At 49.7% G+C, this 17,782-nt stretch overlaps 1 protein-coding gene across 1 annotated transcript in view; it reads right to left on the bottom strand.

Moving 5' to 3' along the window:
* Window positions 1-348: 348 nt before the first annotated feature.
* The window catches only part of IRX5 (iroquois homeobox 5), a 24,692-nt gene continuing 7,258 nt past the window's right edge, over window positions 349-17,782 (bottom strand). The window contains exon 4 of the mRNA XM_077310942.1: window positions 349-2,621. Within this exon, the coding sequence (XP_077167057.1) occupies window positions 2,602-2,621 (20 nt within the window). The 3' untranslated portion in view covers window positions 349-2,601. The remainder of the gene's footprint in view (window positions 2,622-17,782) is intronic.

Genomic DNA, 17,782 nt, shown 5'->3' with positions numbered 1-17,782 from the left:
ATGGATTCTTCTATGCACTTCTTGGGGGAAAGGTCAGATGAAAATGAACAATTCACTGCAGTTGTGATATTTTGGAGGGGTGGGGGATGGGGGTTGCTGGCTTTAAACCTCTTATTATGTCACTCGTAAGGAACAAATTCCAGTCCAGAAGAAAGCTGTCAATGCTCTAAATCAGGGGTAGTCAAACTGCGGCCCTCCAGATGTCCATGGACTACAATTCCCAGAAGCCCCTGCCAGCATTTGCTGGCAGGGGCTCCTGGGAATTGTAGTCCATGGACATCTGGAGGGCCGCAGTTTGATTACCCCTGCTCTAAATAAAGAAATAACGAGGACAAGGGAGACAAGAGGAACTGCCAAACTGTTTTTATTCAGCGTAAAGAACAGATAAGGGACTCCGATGCAAATCTGCTGCGACCAAGTCCAAATTTGAGAGGAATGGCTTCGTGCCACGCAGGTAAAGCCAACGAGCGGTGGGAAACATCATGATTCAGAGATCTACTTTGAGACAAAAGGCCCACATTTTCTTCCCTCCTCCCTCCTCCCTCCCCAAGTTCTGTCCACCATTACCCCTCACCTCTGAACTGGAAGGGGGGAGAAAGGACTTTGCGTAGTGTCATAATTTAGCAAATTACTTCCTCCAAGGAAGGTCAAACATTTTACCATTCGATCAATAGGAAGCGACTTACAAATCATGTGTATCGATCATCGTAATCATTCATAGGAATGTAGGGGCAGACACTAAAATCCCAAGCACTTAGTCTTAATTGCCCACATTAAAGCAATTATGCCCCAAAACTGTCATTGTGTAATGCTGAGCACACTGCACACTTTAATACGTCTCCGTAACTTTTAGCAGTACAGATGGACTCGTAAGTCAATTCGCCAGGTTGCAGCAGCGAGCGCCTAAAATCCCGCTGGAATTAGGCAAACAGGGCTTTGGCTTGTTTGACGCCAGAAGTGATAGCATCAAGAATAGGAGGAAGGGAGAGGACAAAACAGACAAGCAGATGTACATTGGCGCACAGATATGTACTTGCACCGACACACCTCCCTTGGCTGGCTCAGAACAGGTAAACCAAGAAAGCTCTGAATGTTCTAGCTCCATCATCCTTGATATATTGGGATGCAGCATGACACTGGATCCAAAGGTCCCATGGCTGAACCATAGCATTGGAAGAAGATCCTTGCTGTATCACACACCAGTGGTCTATCTCATCTACCATCTTGCCTCAAAGACTGGCCAACCAGTTCCTCTGGAGGGCCAACAACAGGGTAGGGAAGCCAAGGCCTTCCCCTGATGCTGCCTCCTGGCACTAAAATTTGGAGGCTGACTGCCTCTGAACATGGAAGATCCCCTTTAGTCTCCATGGCTAGTAGCTGCTTCATGAATACCCTTTTAAATATGTCTAGAGGAAACCAATAGGTACCCATGGGCAGACCAAGCGAAACTGCGAAATGCCGCCCATCTTACCTACGGAACATCTAGTAAGCAGAAAGGGTCAGACTGCTACATGGCTGGATGGAGGACATTGGGCCCTTTGGGGAAGACCTCCCTTGGCCTTACTCTTGGGAGAGCCCCTGCCCAACAGAAGAGACAGTGTTGAGACAAATGGACCAAAGATTTGACTGGGTGCATGTTCGTATGATTCAGGAATTTAGGAGGGATGTAGATTTCAACAGATGGAGCCATCTCTGTCTCAACCCACAGACCTGAACCCCTAAAGAAACTCATAGATAGGAGCCTCCTGTCCCTTCTTACTGGGGCACTTGCCGGTTGGTCTTCAGACACACCATGTTAGCTAACTCTTTCTATGATTGTGTCTGAAAGAGATATTTTCTTGGAATCGTTTTAGTCAGTAGCATAAGGACACACACATAAATTCCCTGTATTCTTGAGCTCGTAGCCTCACTCTGTCTTTTTTCGCCACCCCCATCCTTAATCTTGTCTGTAGTCTGCCATGCCCCCCATTTAAAGACATGGACCGTGTGACTCTGATGTCATATCAAGCCACCCCCCCCCCCCGCCAAAAAAAAAATAATGTTCATGACTGTAGCAGGTAATTTATTTATTTTGTTTTACTATTCTAGCTCCTCTTTTAAGGTGGGACGCCTCTGCCATCCGTCAACATATCCCCAAGATCTATGCTCTCTTGCATTCACCGCTGATTCCCCCCCCCTCCAAAAAAACCTGATGATGACCACCATTTAAGAGGTTGAGTATCCGTTTTCTTCCCCTTTTGACATCATGTCAACAAAGTATGTTCTTATCAGAAAGGGTTGGGGGATAGGTGTTTGTTGGTTGGTGGCCCGTCTGGACCAATATTGCCCCATGGAGAACTGTAGGTGTTTCTTTCTCCCTTGGATCCAAAGCTCTTTCAAAAGGAGGTCCATGGAAGCAAAGGCATCATCTTCATGCTGGGCTGATCCCCCTTGTGTTTTGAAGACCAGGATGGAAAATACTCACCACTGTAGCGAGAGTCAACTCTTCTCAGATAGCAAATTGGGTGGGGTTGGTCGTTCAGGATGAGGAGAGAGGCGAGTCTGTCCCGCAGCTGGTCAGAGATAACGTTCAGACTGTCCTGTCCTTCCGTGCTCGATGCCTCAGGAATCTGGCAATCCACCTAGAAAAGGGGATTCTTTGACAACTGAAGTTAAAGCAAGATGGACTCCTAGAGAAAACCCAAGGTAAGATCATCGGGGGAACTTAAATGGTCCTTAGTGTTACTGGGATCAGTAATTCGGAAAATGTTGAACCCATCCTTTTTGGACCTTTTCCCCTGCCAAGAACTTTCCAAACACAGAGTTCTTGTTCCCCCTCAAGTTCTCACCGCTGTTGCCATGGGATTTAAAGAGCTTCATCCCAAAGAGACAACCGAAAGATGCAGTAGGCCTCGTGTGAACAAGACCGCGAATGGCTTTTTTCCCAACCCTTCCCTGATTCTGAAATATTTATTTCTCCCAGTGGGAGAAAAGACGGTGAAACTAGGGTAGCTCATCAAAAGGATAAGCTTAGAATTGTCTAAACATTCGGGGGTGGGGGGATTATGATACAGACATCCCCAAAGCTGCCATTTTCTCCAGGGGAACTGATCTCTACTGTCTGGAAAAGAGCTATAATTCCAGGGGATCTCCAGGTCCTACCTGGGGACAGGCATCCCTATCTGTATTTGAAAGTTCACCAGTTCCAAAAACGTATTAACTGTGAGAGGTATCTGGGCCAGCTCTTTGCTGCGCTAAAATGACCAGGAATATGTAAACATGCGGTGTTCCTATCTGCATGGGAAGCCCCTTCACACCTTCCTTAGCCAACTGGCTTCTCCGCCTTGCCCTCTTTCATGAAAGGATCTGGCACTTCTCGGAGTGAGAAAATGCAGGGTGGGTTGGCCGTCTTCTCCTGCGCCTTTCAGCTATGCCAATATCTAGAGCTGAGGCAAATCTGGGGGATCCCCGGGTCCTACCTGGAGGCTGGCATCCCTAGGTTGTCCTGACTGCAATTTGAAAGCCCTTTCTGCCACCCACTCTAGGGACCACAGACTGATTCTTCGTAGATAGGCCAGAGCAACCACTTCCCCCTGGGGGAAAATGCTGTAGATTTTACTTGTGTCTATTCAGGGTAGGAAGCCAGCAACCTGGCTGCAAGCTCTCCTTCACCTCCAGGGCAGCCGGCCCCCAAAGCAAGAAGAAAAGGCAGAGGAAGGGGGCCCCGATCCACGCCAGGGAGAAGCACCAGCAGGAGGGCGCCCAGCCAGGGCCTTGTCCAAGGGCGCCTTCCCGTCTAGAGCCTGACCCTTCTCACCCCCGTGTTTGGGGCAGGAGGGGATGGGATTTCACGACAGTTAAGAGGTGTGCTTTGTGAGAGGGAGGACGATGCCAAAAAATGTCATTTGTCCTCTGCCTGCTTTCATTTGAGCCCCAATCAGGTCGTTCGGCCGGCTCTTTTATGAAAGTTTAAAATTGGTTTGTCATCTCTCTCTCTCTCTCCCTCTCTCTCTTTCTCTCCCTCTCTCCTGCCTTGCCCTCTCCCTTTCGCTTCTCACACCTTATCTAGTTTCTGCATTCTTCCCTCTTCAGTAGTCAAAGTGATTGAAAACTGAGGAGATGATTGTGTCTCCCCCCTCCCGCACCCCGCCACCTTCTTCACATTTCTCATTTACTGCCGAATCAAATGGAGCCATTGTTTCTGGCCCTCCCCTGATATTGCCTCTGTTGCACGCAAGATATTCTTCAGGTTGGGTGGGTTAAAGTAGGGGAGGGGGACGCCAGGAACAGAGACTGCCTTGGCCTTCTTCTGCGAGGCCACATCACTGCTGGAACTGTCGCCCAATAAGAGGAAAGATATACAACTCCTATTTGATGAGCACCAGGCCAATACATTCATTAATCATCATTTTATGCCTCATCAAACACTTCCCAAGTCCCTCCATGGGAGTTATACAAATTAGCCAGTGAAAAGGCAGTAATTTTAGTTTCTCTAGGTAAGTGCTTTCTGATTGCCTTCTTCAACAATGCTTCCCTTGACAAGCTAATAAATCAGGCCTTTCGGAATCCGGAGCGTGGCCGGCTCGAACAATGATCCTGCACAGTTCGCCCGCCGATTGGAGCTGGAAAGGACCAAAGTGGATGATCTGAGGATCAGAACCGCGGACTTTATAGTCAGGCAAAAGCTTTCATTGGGAAGAAAGGGGTGGTCAGGAAACAGGGGGTTGGAAGGACGTGAAGAAAAGGAATGGGGGAATTATTATGGGGGGGGGGTTATTGGCTGCCAAGCAGAGCGGTTAGGGTGAGAACATGAGAAGAACCCTGCTGGATCAGGCCAAAAGTCCACCTAGTCCAGCGTCCTACCTCACAGAGCGGCCAACAAGGCATAGAAGCCAAGGCCTTCATTAGAACATCGGAAGAGCCCTGCTGGATCTGACCAGGGGTCCATCTAGTCCAGCATCCTGTCTCACACAGTGGCCAGCCAGTTGCTTTGGAGGGTCAACAGTGGTGCATAGATGCCAAGGCCTTCCCCTGATGTTTCCTTCTGGCTCTAGGATTTAGAACCTAACCTGTTGAAAATTGCAGGGGAATTTAGGGGAATGTAGTATTCTTGAGGGCAGGAGAGAGACACGGCAAGCAAAGCTAAGCAGGGTGCTTTGCCATGGGACAACGATGCTAAAAATTGCTTTGAAAAAGAGACTGGACCGAAACAGCCCTACCCGTGAGGGCTAAATGCGATTTGGGGATTCACCGGCTCCAGCAAGCTTCTGTCCCAAAACCTCTTGTCAACATGCAGCCCTGAAGCATGTTAATTAATGTCTTTTGCCCTTCTTTTTTCACAAAATCACCCTTCACAGTTATCAGGGATTGGGGGGAGGGATATTCATGTAGATGGGCAAAAATCCATCAGAGATGTCTGACAATTCCCTTGCTTTTTAGAAATTTAAAAAAACCCAGTGATTTACACAGATGTTTAGAATCTTACAAATGATTTACAGCAGCTTTTTTAATTGATTTTTTTCCCCTCTTGCACGGCACTTGAACGGGGAGACATTGAACGGCATTGATGGGCAGTCGGTTTGAGATAGATCAAACTCAGGGCCTTTTCCTGGGAAACCTTGGCGAATTCTCTCATTCTCCACCACCAAGCGTGGCACTGACCACCAACTTAGGTGGCTTTTTAAAACAAACAAACAAAAAATGATGATTCCGTGAAACACATGAAGGACAGTTCCAACATGCCAATGCATATTGTCCGTAATAACGAAAAAGAGCTTCCTTATATAGGTGCAGTATTCCCCATTACCCTACACTGGAAATGACTCTTGCTAGTATATTCTTGCTTGTGAACTTTCCAGAGGCCAACACCCTGCCTATCGAGACAGAACCCTGATTAGAGAGGACCACAAAATGTTCAATTTTATTACAGAGTCTAACAGGGAGAATAGATCTAACAGGACTGTGACTAGCTCATGGTCACCCAGCTGGCTGCATGTGGAGGAGTGTGGAATCAAATCCGGTTCTCCAGATTAGAGGCAGCTGCTCTTACCCATAATACCACATTGGCTCTCCAAGGAGAGTTTGTGGAACCTGGCCGGCCAGAGAAGGATCACCAGTCCATGGACCAGCACATTCCATTCGGTCTGTGTGTGGCGCCTTCATCTTTTTACTTCTGCCAATCCCCCAGAAACCCCTGGAAATTACTCATCAGTAGCAAACCCTCGGGGAATTGCAATTCTTCTCATTTCTCTGGCCAGGCTGCAGAAGAGAGAAGTTATGGCAGGGCCACCAATCTCTCCCTGGCCAGAGGGCCTTGAAAAATCCCCCCAGTTAGCTGTGTGGACAGGTGAGGGGCGCTTACATAAATCTAGAGGGTGCTCTTGTCAGAAGGAACAGATTACTGTTGGAAGTGGAAACAGAGACTGTATTTAATCTGTGCCCAATTGATTGCTCCAGTATTTCAGATATTTGTACTGTAGGTTTAGATTTGTTGAGTGCTTTTACAGGAAGGCCCTGCCGGGGATGCTGTCTTATCTTCGCCACCCGCCCCAAATGCCCACCTTTGACAATATCAGTCCCTTCTTATTTTTAGGGAGAGGGAGGGGGAGGAGAGAACTTGGCCATAAATCATGGCTCTAATCATCTGTCTGCGGGCAAGCCTCATCGGCTGGCACTCCGCCGGCCAAATTTGTTTTGGAGAGGCCTTGCGAAACAGAAACCATGTTTGTATCAATAACCATCTGTTAGCTTTGCCTACAGAAGGATGAACAACGCAGGGAAAGCCGGGAGAGAATTGGAAGGGAGGGGGGCAGGGTATTAATTGCCTGCTTAAGGGGGGGGGAAGAGTCTTTCAAAAAAAAAGATAGAAGGGCTGAGAGCCAAGCATTCTTTGCAAAATAAGGTTGTCAAGAAAACCAGATTGGACTATCGTTCCAGGGCAAGGCGCAAGGGATTGAGGAGTTCGGTAGGGAACCTGCTGGTCCATGGCTCTGCTTTCACTCCCTCTCCATCTCTCCACCGGCCAGAAAAAGATCAGAGAGATGGCAGGGGGCACTCAGAGTTTCCACGGAACGTTCCGTAGCCACATTCCATGCCTGGGTTCCGCACTAGGCTCACCAAAATGTTCCGTAGCCAGGATTCGGCGCATAGGTCAGAGAGTTCAGGACCTTTCTATCCGTTAAATGTGCCTTCTTGTCTGTTCCCAGATTGCTACTCTTAGGGCAATATCCTCCTCCTTCACGGAAGCTTCTCAGCCTCTTCTTCTTAGGTAGCCACGTAGAGCAGACGCCTGTCCCTATCTCTCCTCTGCACTATCGCAGTATGTCATCCCATAAATAAATCCTTTTATCTTCTGTATCCTAAAATACTCCTTGTGCATATCTATGACTTATTTACCCTGCTAACAGGTCAGATGGGCGTTCTGCACGCAGGTTCCACTGGGTGTTCTAGAACGAGGACCCCACCACACCTTTCACAAAGCACTTTGTAACAAAGATCTGCAGAGAGGCTCGCCAGGAACGTTCCGTGGTCATGTTCCGCTCAGCTCCTCGCTCGGCGGAACGTTCTGCAGCAAAGTTCTGTGCCGGCAGAGACTCGACAGAACAAACCCTGGTTTATTTCTTCTCACCCTCCTTCCTTCCTCTCCCGCCTTTCTCCCCAAGGAGGACCTCAACCGGCTGTCATCCTTCTCCAGACTGTTTTAGCCTCACAACACCCCTGCGAGGCTGGCCAGACTAAGGGAGGGTGACTGGCCCAAGATTCACCCAGATAGCTTCCATGGCAGGAGCAGGGATTGGACAGGCTCTTGACCACTACCCTACTCTAGGCTTTTGGGGTGTGCTTTTCCAGAGCCCAGAGCATGCTGGGAGGGGTGTCCCATCCTAAACTGCAAAGAAGCTGATTTTCAAGGGATTGATGTATTGGAGGGTGGGGCTTGTGGGGGAAAAGTGACCGGTTCACATTGTGGGCATCCTAAACGGAGTTCTCTTTGGGCTCAGGAAGATTTACTCAGCCTCCAGTACTCTGTTGTGGGCACTAGGGATGCCAACCTCCAGGTGGGACCTGGGGATTCCCCCTTTCCCAACAACTAATCTCCAGACGAAAGAGATCAACTCCCCTGGGAGAAAGGGATGCTTTAGAGCAGGGGTAGTCAAACTGCGGCCCTCCAGATGTCCATGGACTACAATTCCCATGAGCCCCTGCCAGCATGGGTATTGTAGTCCATGGGCATCTGGAGGGCTGCAGTTTGACTATCCCTGCTTTAGAGGGTGGACGCTGCAGCGTTGTATCCCACTGAGGTTCCTTTTCCCTTCCCAGGCTCCATTCCCAAACTGAGGCAGGGGAGCACCAGAGCCACTTCAGCAAGGAGTGTCTCTGCATGTGTTCTTGTTCCGTGCTCCTCTTCTTCCAGGGACAGAGACTCAAGTCAGAGGTGCTGGGGGAAAGCCTCCCATAAAGAGGGATAATTCTTATTCTTAGACTGAGCCCTATGGGAATGCCTCTCCACTCTTAAAGGGGGAGGGAGGGAGGGGGAGGTGGCACACCAGCTCCCTGAATGTCTTGCTGGACTTTCCAAGACAGGACTTATTAATAGTCCATGTCTGGTCGGAGGTGAAGATTTTGTTACCACGCAATCGCCCCCCCCCAACAGCTGCAAAAATCATATGCTGACTCTGCCCAGAAGTGTTTTTTTTGGGGGGGAGGGGTTGAAGTGGAGATTTGTTTGTTTGTTTTAAAGCTTAGCTACTGGCTGGAGTTATTTATGGATGGCTCCCCTTTGACTCTGGGCTCCCGATTTGCAGGGCTGTCAAGAGACTGTGTGTGTGGGGGGGGGGGGGATTTGCCGGTATCAATCCTCTGGAATTGAATCCAAATAGATCCAGATAGCTTGTTCAACATTGTCCTTTATGTTGTGTGTTAAATGTCTTGTTTCCATTTTAACTGCAGGTGAGCCCTCCTTGCTTCCATCCCACGTCAAGGCAGCCGGGGGGGGGGGGCGGTTATGCTTGAGCAGGAAAACTCATCCCTGGAATAAAATGTCCACAGTCTTGAAAGAACCTCTGGAACCACATTTGTTCTCCTACCGGAACCAACAGACCTTGAGGCCACTCAAGGGCCCCTCAAAGTAATGGACACCCCAGCATCATGCAAGGCTTTTACTTAAAATTGGGGTCCAGGTTTTTGTGTGTGTTTTTTTTACAGAGGAGAAAGAAAGAAAGAAAGAAAGAAAGAAAGAAAGAAAGAAAGAAAGAAAGAAAGAAAGAAAGAAAGAAACTGGAGCTTACTCCCAAGTAAATGTGCTTGCAGGCTATACACACAGAAGAACAAAAATTAAGTCCAACAGCACCTTTAAGACCAACATGGCTGGACAGCCATCTGATGGAGAGGCTGATTCAGTGAAGGCTCAAGGGGGTGGCAGGTGACAGGGTTGGGAGTGTCCTGCATAGTGCAGGGGGTTGGACTTGATGACCCAGGAGGTCCCTTCCAACTCTAAGATTCTATGATTCTACTCAAGGTATGAGCTTTCGTGTGCAGGCACCCTCCTCAGATATGGTGATGTGGCATGCCTACGAAAGCTCACACCTTAAAGGCACCCTTGGACTCAATTTTTTTCCTGCTACTTCAGACCAACGGGGCTACCCACCTGAATCCACTAGATAGAAGATAGGGTAAGGGGTTTTCCTCTCTAAACCTAATGAAAATTTGCGGCCCCTTTAGCTAGGAGAGAAAACTCAGGTCAGTGCTCAACCAGGGACGGGCGGACAGACTTGCAGACAGATTGAAAACTCACGGGATAAATACAACAATACAACATTTCCTGGGAAAGGCCTTCGGCTACTAACAGAATCAGCAACCTAACTGTGATGGCTTCCAATGTGGTGTGACTTCAGACTGAGTTGCTTCTCCTGGCTTCCAGCTTTCGCCTCTACCTCCCCCTTTCCTCTTTGGTTTTAAAGGAGCCCCCACATCTTCGCTTTTGCCTTCTTGAATCGATCCAGATCTTTGAGTGGTGTTACACATATATCTTTGCAACTCCCCTCTACACCCCATTTGCAGTAGAGTAGACCCAGGCACTTCCCAGTGGCCTGGATTCACTGTTTGTGGCTCCAGCTGCTCCAATGCACCGTGTCCCACAATGGCCAAGACCCAGGGGCCATCAAGAGGTCCACCAGCAGGGCCAGAACTCCAGAAAGCCTCCCACTGTGTCCCCCTGGCACCAAGAACACAGAGCATCCTGCCCCAGACAAATGTTCCATCCACACCTTGTGGCTTATAGTCACCGATGGTCCTTTGCTCTAGATGGTTATCCAGAAGACCATAAGAAAAGCCCTGTTGGATCAAGCCAGAGCTCTCCCATTATTGTCCTCCAAGCACCAAGAAGACAGAGCATCCCTGCCCCAAATTACACCTTCCCTCTATACCAGGGGTAGTCAAACTGTGGCCCTCCAGATGTCCATGGACTACAATTCCCATGAGCCCCTGCCAGCATTCGCTGGCAGGGGCTAATGGGAATTATAGTCCATGGCCATCCGGAGGGCCACAGTTTGACTACCCCTGCACCCACTTCTATTCATGCATTCTGAACAAGGCCTAATTTGTTTGTTTGTTTGCTTAATACTTCAGGATCCAAGCAGCCAATAAGGTGCACCTGTTCTTTTCTTTCTGATGTGAACCAAACAAACACACCTGGCAGCTTTAACAGCTCTTGGTTCAGTGAAAAGGAGCCAGGGGTGCTCTGGGAGAAAAGGGATCTTTAGTGCAGACCAGGCCCATGGCTTGGAAACGGGTTGAACCCAAATCCTGGAACCTGGCACTGGGTTCGAATTAAACCCCCCCCCCCCCCCACACACACAAAAAAGGGAAAAAAAACAATTTTGCAGGTTGCTTCAATGCTGGAGCCTGTCAGACACGCGTGGAGGAATCCAGCTGGAAATTTAACTTCTAAACTGGGGAAATAAACCCCAGGATTTTTGAGTCAATTAAGCTGAAAGGGCCCATAGAGATGTAGAGTAGGAAATAATTGGGCGGGGGCAGTTAGTATTTGCATGGGTCCTTTTTTTGTTTTTAAGTTCCTACTTGATGCAGTTTTCTCCAAGGCTTGACCAAGTGAACTTTTTTTTTGGGGGGGGGGTTGTTTTCAGATCACGTGGACTTCAAGGGTGGGGCTGGCTGAGTACCTTCTGAGAACATCCACGTTATGAAATCTGGCTTGGGGCGGAGGAGGGGGGGGCCTTGGGAACAATTCGAGCGGTAACTAGGCCTCGGGCCAGAGAACAGCAGGGGGTCCCTGGTCGGGCAGAGTCCCCAGAACAGGCTGGCGTGGTCCAAGGCTTATTTTGGGACACAGAGCTTGTCAGGTATCACCAATATTTGTGCTTGGATTCTTGGATGGGGTATTAAGAAGCCTGTATTGGGACAGGCTGCTTGGGTTACGCCTAGTTGCTCGCGAGTAATTTTTGGAAGGACCTGCACACCCGCTGCCCTTTATTCTGCTGGTTTAGGGGGGGTGTGTAGGCATGCCTTGATCCCATAGATATGCCTAGAACTGAACGGGGGGGGGGGGCGTTTCCTTGTGGGCACCTAAAAGGCGCTGGTATCGTTCAGAGCCCAGGCCAGAAAATACCCGCCTGACTGCTGCGATCTGATTTATTGCCCGGTCTGAGTTCAGTGCTGATGCAAAGCTAGCGGATCGGCCTCTAGAGCATCAGGTAGACCTCAAACTGCCTGGATTTGGATTGAAACCGATTTAGGATCCTGGATGGTACTCCAGAGTTGCCAACGTGTTGCACAAAGAGCGCCCCAAAAAGGGGAGGGGAGGAGAGAATGGGGGGACGATCTATGAGGTGGGGGGGGAGAGAGACCCCCAAGGCCGCCTGTGACCGGAGAAAAGATTGCAGAAGCACCCTTGCTTAATTCTCCCTGTTTTTAATTGGAAGAAGAAATAAATATTGAGGAAGTCAATGCCTATTCCACCACCACCTCTCAGGAACGGCCTGTCTAATCTGTTCTTCATCAAAGCTAGGTAGCCTGGGAGTTTTCTAGTCCTCATGAGTGCAAGAGAGACCCCTACCTGCAACAAGCCCACGGGAGGATGCAGCCCCATGTTCCTAACACAATGTGACACGCTCCAAACTCCTTCAGGTGACTTCTCCTGACAACACAGCATCTCGCACCCTGCAGAACACAAACCTGCCTGCAGCACGCCCAGCCTACTCAAAACGGGCTTCCGTGGCCACGAAAGATCGGCGCGTTCGTTATTGGGTGAGCTCTTCCAACAATCCTGTGAGGTAGGTCACTGGAGTGGAAAGGTTTGACCTGAGATACGATAGGCCCAAGGCCAGTGCCACCGTTGGTGAGAGACAGAAGTAGGGTTTGGCTTGCCACAGCTAAGACCCTGGAGGACCGCTCTCGACTGTACCGGCTTAAGTTGACATTACCGGCGCCACCACAACCAACCTGGAGAGAGTTAAAGTGCTTAAGTATGTGTGTGCCTGCGCACAGGACGTGTGTGTGTGTGTTGTGTGGGGGGGGGGGGGGGGTGTTAGGCTGAGTCTAAAAGGTTTTTGGCCTGGGAGAAAGACAGAGCTTCGAGCTCCCCATCTCTTAGTTACTTGCATGGGCTGCAGGATTTCCATACGACTTCCCATCAGCCTGAAGAGGTGTGCATGCACCCCAACATTTATACCCAGAATTAAACTTTGGGGGTATTCAAGTTGCCACTGACCAGACGCCAGTTTTGTTCCCATCAATCAATTCTGGGTGAATTTCGGGTTAGTTTTCGTGGTCCTGTTCCAGACCCCACTTGACTCATTTTTTCAGGTGCAGCTGGGGTCCCTTCCCAAGGTGCGCCTCGAAATCAAACCGCTGAAGGGCCGGATCCAGCCCATTATCGGTGTAGGAGCAAATCCCCAGAGCCCTTAAGCGTCTACTCGGAAATAAGGACCACGCTTTTCAAAGGGACTTTCGCCGCACTCACTGTGAGCACATTTCTCCGTTTTTAAAGGGAGAGAAAACCTCTGGCGCCTGGGGACGGACTCGGTTTCAGGGCTTGCAACCTGCCCGTTGGGATTGCCACTCTCCCATTTGTTCTCGGGGGTGCTTTCCCCACGGGTGTTCCGGGGTTCCTTTGCAGGTTTTTGCCCTTTCACACCGTCAACCCAATTGCAAAGCGGATTAAAGGGCACGTGTGTGGAAGCCAATCCGGTTTCCGAAGGGGGAGGCTATCCGGAGCCTTGGAGCGGGTGGGGAGGGGAATCTCGTTTTACGTGCCTTATCTCCACTGAAGCAGCGGGCGTGCCCACGGTAGCTCATCCCCACAACCAGAATAGAACCGGGTTGGGCTTCGAGTTGCCACTGGACTCCCCACTTGGGTCTGCTGCTTCAGGCCGCCCCCCCCCCCCACACACACACACACCTGACTCCATCTCTAATTTAGCCAGACTCTTTCTAATCTGGAGGGGAGCGAAGGAAACGCTCCCCTCCAGAAAGCCAGGAGAATGTAAGTATATGGGCCCTCTGTGCCAGCTTATCAAGGAACGTACACGCCTTTTAACGTCGTGAGGCTGACTTCTGAGTAAACATGCAGAGATCCCTCAACGCAGGCGCAGAGGGTTTCACTGCAGATTAACCAATGGCATTTTGGTTTCACTGCGGATTCCTCCCTCCCCCCTCCCCAAGCAAAATTCTGGAACTCTCTTAGGAAAACAGGCCTTGCGTGGAGCACTGCAGAGCACTGAACTTGCTTGGGAGATGTTAAAAGGGCAAAATGCTCCTGAACATGTGCAAAGCGCCTTACTTGGGGGGGTGGGATAGGGAAAGAGAGCTTTTGGTGCAGCAGTCCAGTAGCAATGAATAGAAGTTATTTAGGCTCATTCTGCACGTGTTGGATTTTGCGTTTTCAGCGTTCCTATCCAGCTGGATTTTCCTGTGTGAAACAAGAAAAACTATTTCTAAAGTGCATTGAAAGTGCATTACACAAAGTGCATTGAAAGTGCCTTATCCAACATGTGCAGGGAGCACTGGGAAGAGATCCAGGCAATGGACGCCGTCCTGCAGCAGCTTCCCCCTCGTTCTGTGCACACTGGATAACACAAATCCAACGCACTTTAGAAGTAGATTTTTTTCTAGTTTTGCACAGATAAATCCAGCTGCGAAGTGCATTGAAAGTGCCTTGTCCAACAGGTGTGGAATGAGCTGCTGCTTGAGTCTACTTGGGAGTCCAGTAGTGCATGTTGGAAAGGACAACCAGACCCGGATCCTGCATCCCTCTGCTTAAAAGTAAACAACTCCTCTGTGTCTAACTCCTTAGTTTCAGAGGGTTGGTCTACTACTGCGGACCTGTTCTAAAATACTCCTTCAGTAAGAACAAAAAAAGGTCAGGGCCACAGTTGCTCAAGAGTAGACCCCAACGGACTCGACCCATGTAAGGATGCCTCTCGGGAACTGGCTGTCCTTCTGGCTTCCAACGGATCCCTTTCCTACGGAGAAAGCCCATCCAGAATTGCAGGATTACTCCCCCAAGTCGCTGCCGAAGAAACGGGCCGCGCACTTTAAGCAGAGATCGGCTGCCATCCCTGCCTCCTTCCCCTCAGAGAATCACAGATGTCTTTCCCTGTGGAATAGCTGCCTGTTTGGGGTCACCTGAGAAAATCTCTTCAGCGCTTCTTTGTTTAGAAAAAAACAACCTAAAATACACCCAATCTGAAAATATACTTCGGCGGGTTTCAAACGGAACCGGCTCCGGAACGCAAGCAAAACATATGGCGAGTTCGGATTCAGATCCGGAATTTTACAATTCGGATCGACTCCCTTCCCTCCGCCTTAGGATCCCCCATCCCTCTGAGGACAAGCTGCCTCCCCGGGGTGGTTGGGCGGCTCCGGTTTGAACCGGATTGCATTCGAAACCCGCCTCGGCAAGAAGCCTTTGACCCTGCTCTGAACTGCCGCGTCTCTTCGTTTCTTTCTTTTAACCTCCAGCCGCAACCGAGCCGGTTTCGTGGGGCTTCTGCAGAGCGGGCGCCTTCTCCCTTTTCGCTAAGAGCAAGATTCACAAGATAGAAAGTCGGGGAGGGGGCGGGGGGGGGAAGGGCGAGGGAAGGCCCCGCTCCAGGGCAGCGATTAGATACAGACGCATACGCGGTGTAAACTCATTTAACTAAAATAAAACCAGCAACTCCTTGTCCACCAGACCATTCTGGAGCTTGAGGAGGTTTTTCAAAAGCGATTTCTCTCCCCCCCCCCCCCTCCTCTCCTCTTCCCAGCTCATTGTGGGTCACCTCTCCGTACTTCGATTTGCACGTCTTAGATTCGGATTGCCTTGTAATAGATTTGCATGTCTCCGGAGCCTTCCCTCCGCAATCTTAATTTACAAGCCTTCTATTCCTACCCCCTCCCGCGTCAACGCACAGATCGCGAGCCACTTAAGCCGCAACACTTCTGGCAATCAGGGGACGGATTCTCAGGTGCGAAAGTAGGAGAGGAAGGCGTTACTTTCGCGTAAAAGGGCCCCACACTGTCTGAGCAGAAACAGGGGTGTTGTTTTAAATCCCAGGATCGAGGCCTTCAAAATAATACATAGGCTCCGAACCCGCTTCTCGAGAGGAAGCCCGGCAGAACGGAAGTTCTCCCAATGTATTCCAAGTCAAGGAGCTGACCATTTTAGGGATTTCTGCCCCAGTTCCTGAAACCCAGATCCTCGGAAGCCAGCTCCTTACTTCCTCCTGCCTGTTTTATACTGCAGAAGCGTTGGGCCCAACTTTACCCCCCCCCCCCCGCAAAAAACCCCTTAAAACTCTCTTGGGTCCCGGTTGTTAATTCGGATTTGGCCCTCCTTTTGCCTGAAAACGCCCCATTATTGAGCGTCGCCGTGCCAAAGGGTCCACAGCTGCGCCCAACTTTTCTCCCCACCCTCAGCCCAGAAGGCTCCAACCGGTTCCTAAGCCTTCTCCTGCCCACCGCACGGGAAGTGCTTTCGAAAGGCCAGCGACGCTCCTCTCGGCTGGATCAGCTCCAGCGATTCAGATCCACCTGTCTCACTTCTGCCTTGCGAGACGGAGGGAGAGGACGGAGCCACCTGCCCGAAGGGGACCGAGAGGGCCCTCCCCAAGTCCCCAAGAAGGTCTCGCTCGTCAAGATATCCGGCCATAGACTGTCGCAGAATTCACCTTGCAAGGCACAAGGGGACAAAATCCCCCTTTCCTTTCGGGAAGTGGGCCAATAGGAAACATTCTTCTCCCTGACCCGACCCCTCCCACACACACACACAGAGCGAGAGATGATAACTGCTTATTAGCACTAAAGAAAATCTTTGAGACCTGTCTAGGACCCTCAACCACATATCCTCAACCACATCTCCAACTTGAAAACCGGGTCGCCATCGGTGTCAAACCAGCTCCTTCTAGTTCATGGGGCTGTTTTTGATGGGTGAAAGAAAAAGGAGAAGAGGGGGGGGGGGGTTATTTTGTGAGAGGGCAATAAATAGAGTAGAAGCGAATTATCCCTAAAGTCTAGCAGTGGGGGATTAAATCCCATTCCTTGGCATCAGGGTTCCCCTTAAATCGCTCAAGACACTCGAGGCTCTCTTCTATCCCAAGGTTGCCTTTACAACACCCCTGTGGGGTAGGTTAGGAGGAGAGACCGAGCGAAGGTCACCCAATCAGGACTCGCTAATTCTCTTTCTCTCCCCCCCCCCCCCAACCCTTCGCAGTTCGATATTTTTTTAAAGCCCTCGATCGTTCCAGAAGCATCTCTGCCAAAAGGTTCTGGAAATACTTTTCCTTCTCCTTTAGAACGTTGGACAGCGAAACGTTCTATCTGAAGCTGGTTTATTTATAGACGGCTTTTGTAGTCCGCCTTTCTCGCTAAGATACTCGCTGCATCTACTTTAGCGATGCCTTCCAACCAGAGAGCTGAATACAATAATCATAATTAATTTGGAAAAAAAAACCCAAACACTTCAGCCTCTCTTTTTGTCTTGAGATAACCTAACAGCAACAAAGCTCCGCATTTGTCCAATTTCTATTCGGGAGAGAAAGATGTCGATTTTCGTTCAATTAATTCTCCAACGCCGTCCCAGCGAAACGGAACCAGGCGAAGCGCTCTGAAAGCACCGCAAGCCGGAGGGGACGGCTTAACTCCCGCCGGAATTCGCCCTTCCAAAACGGAAAGCCCACGGGGAACGCGGCTGATGGATTTATTTAGTATAACCCTTATTACAGAGGCTTCTTATTTGGGGTTTATTCAAGTTTTGGGGGTTTTTTAAAATATATATATCTATTTTATTTCTTCCGATTTCTGGATCGGTTGCTGTTGTTGTTCTTTTGGCGGGGGCGGGATTTTCCTGAGAAAAGGATGCACTTTTAATGGAGGTTCGCGGTGCAAATATTCGTAATTAAATGAAAGCCCTGCCTCTCCTTTGGGACCTTGTGCTTATAGACGACACAGGCCAGGCCGAACTGCAAAGATTGGAGAGCCATTTTGGACAGGCCAATAGATTGCCTTGAGCCGAGCTGAGGTTGGTTCGTCATTCGCTGGGAAGCTGGCTAACTTTCTCTCCTTTTGATGACAGACGTCACTTAGATTATTGGTGGGCGAGGGGGGGAGGGGGGAGTTCTAGTTGACTCACAATGTGGACAATTAATTGGGCACATAACTGAAGTTTCCTTTTGAAATCTTCTTTTTTTTACACCTGGAAATGTTAGTGTATATAATAAATACAGTGTATATAATAATGCAGATGTATGGTATATTTAACATGTATAGCATTAATATAATTTAGCCTGGCCCGTCCCGGGAATTTTGGAAG

This window comes from Paroedura picta, chromosome 14 (assembly GCF_049243985.1).
Source record: "Paroedura picta isolate Pp20150507F chromosome 14, Ppicta_v3.0, whole genome shotgun sequence".
Classification (NCBI taxonomy): Eukaryota; Metazoa; Chordata; class Lepidosauria; order Squamata; family Gekkonidae; genus Paroedura; species Paroedura picta.
The sequence above is the reverse complement of the archived record's forward strand: the minus strand, read 5'-3'. Positions and strand labels throughout refer to the sequence as shown.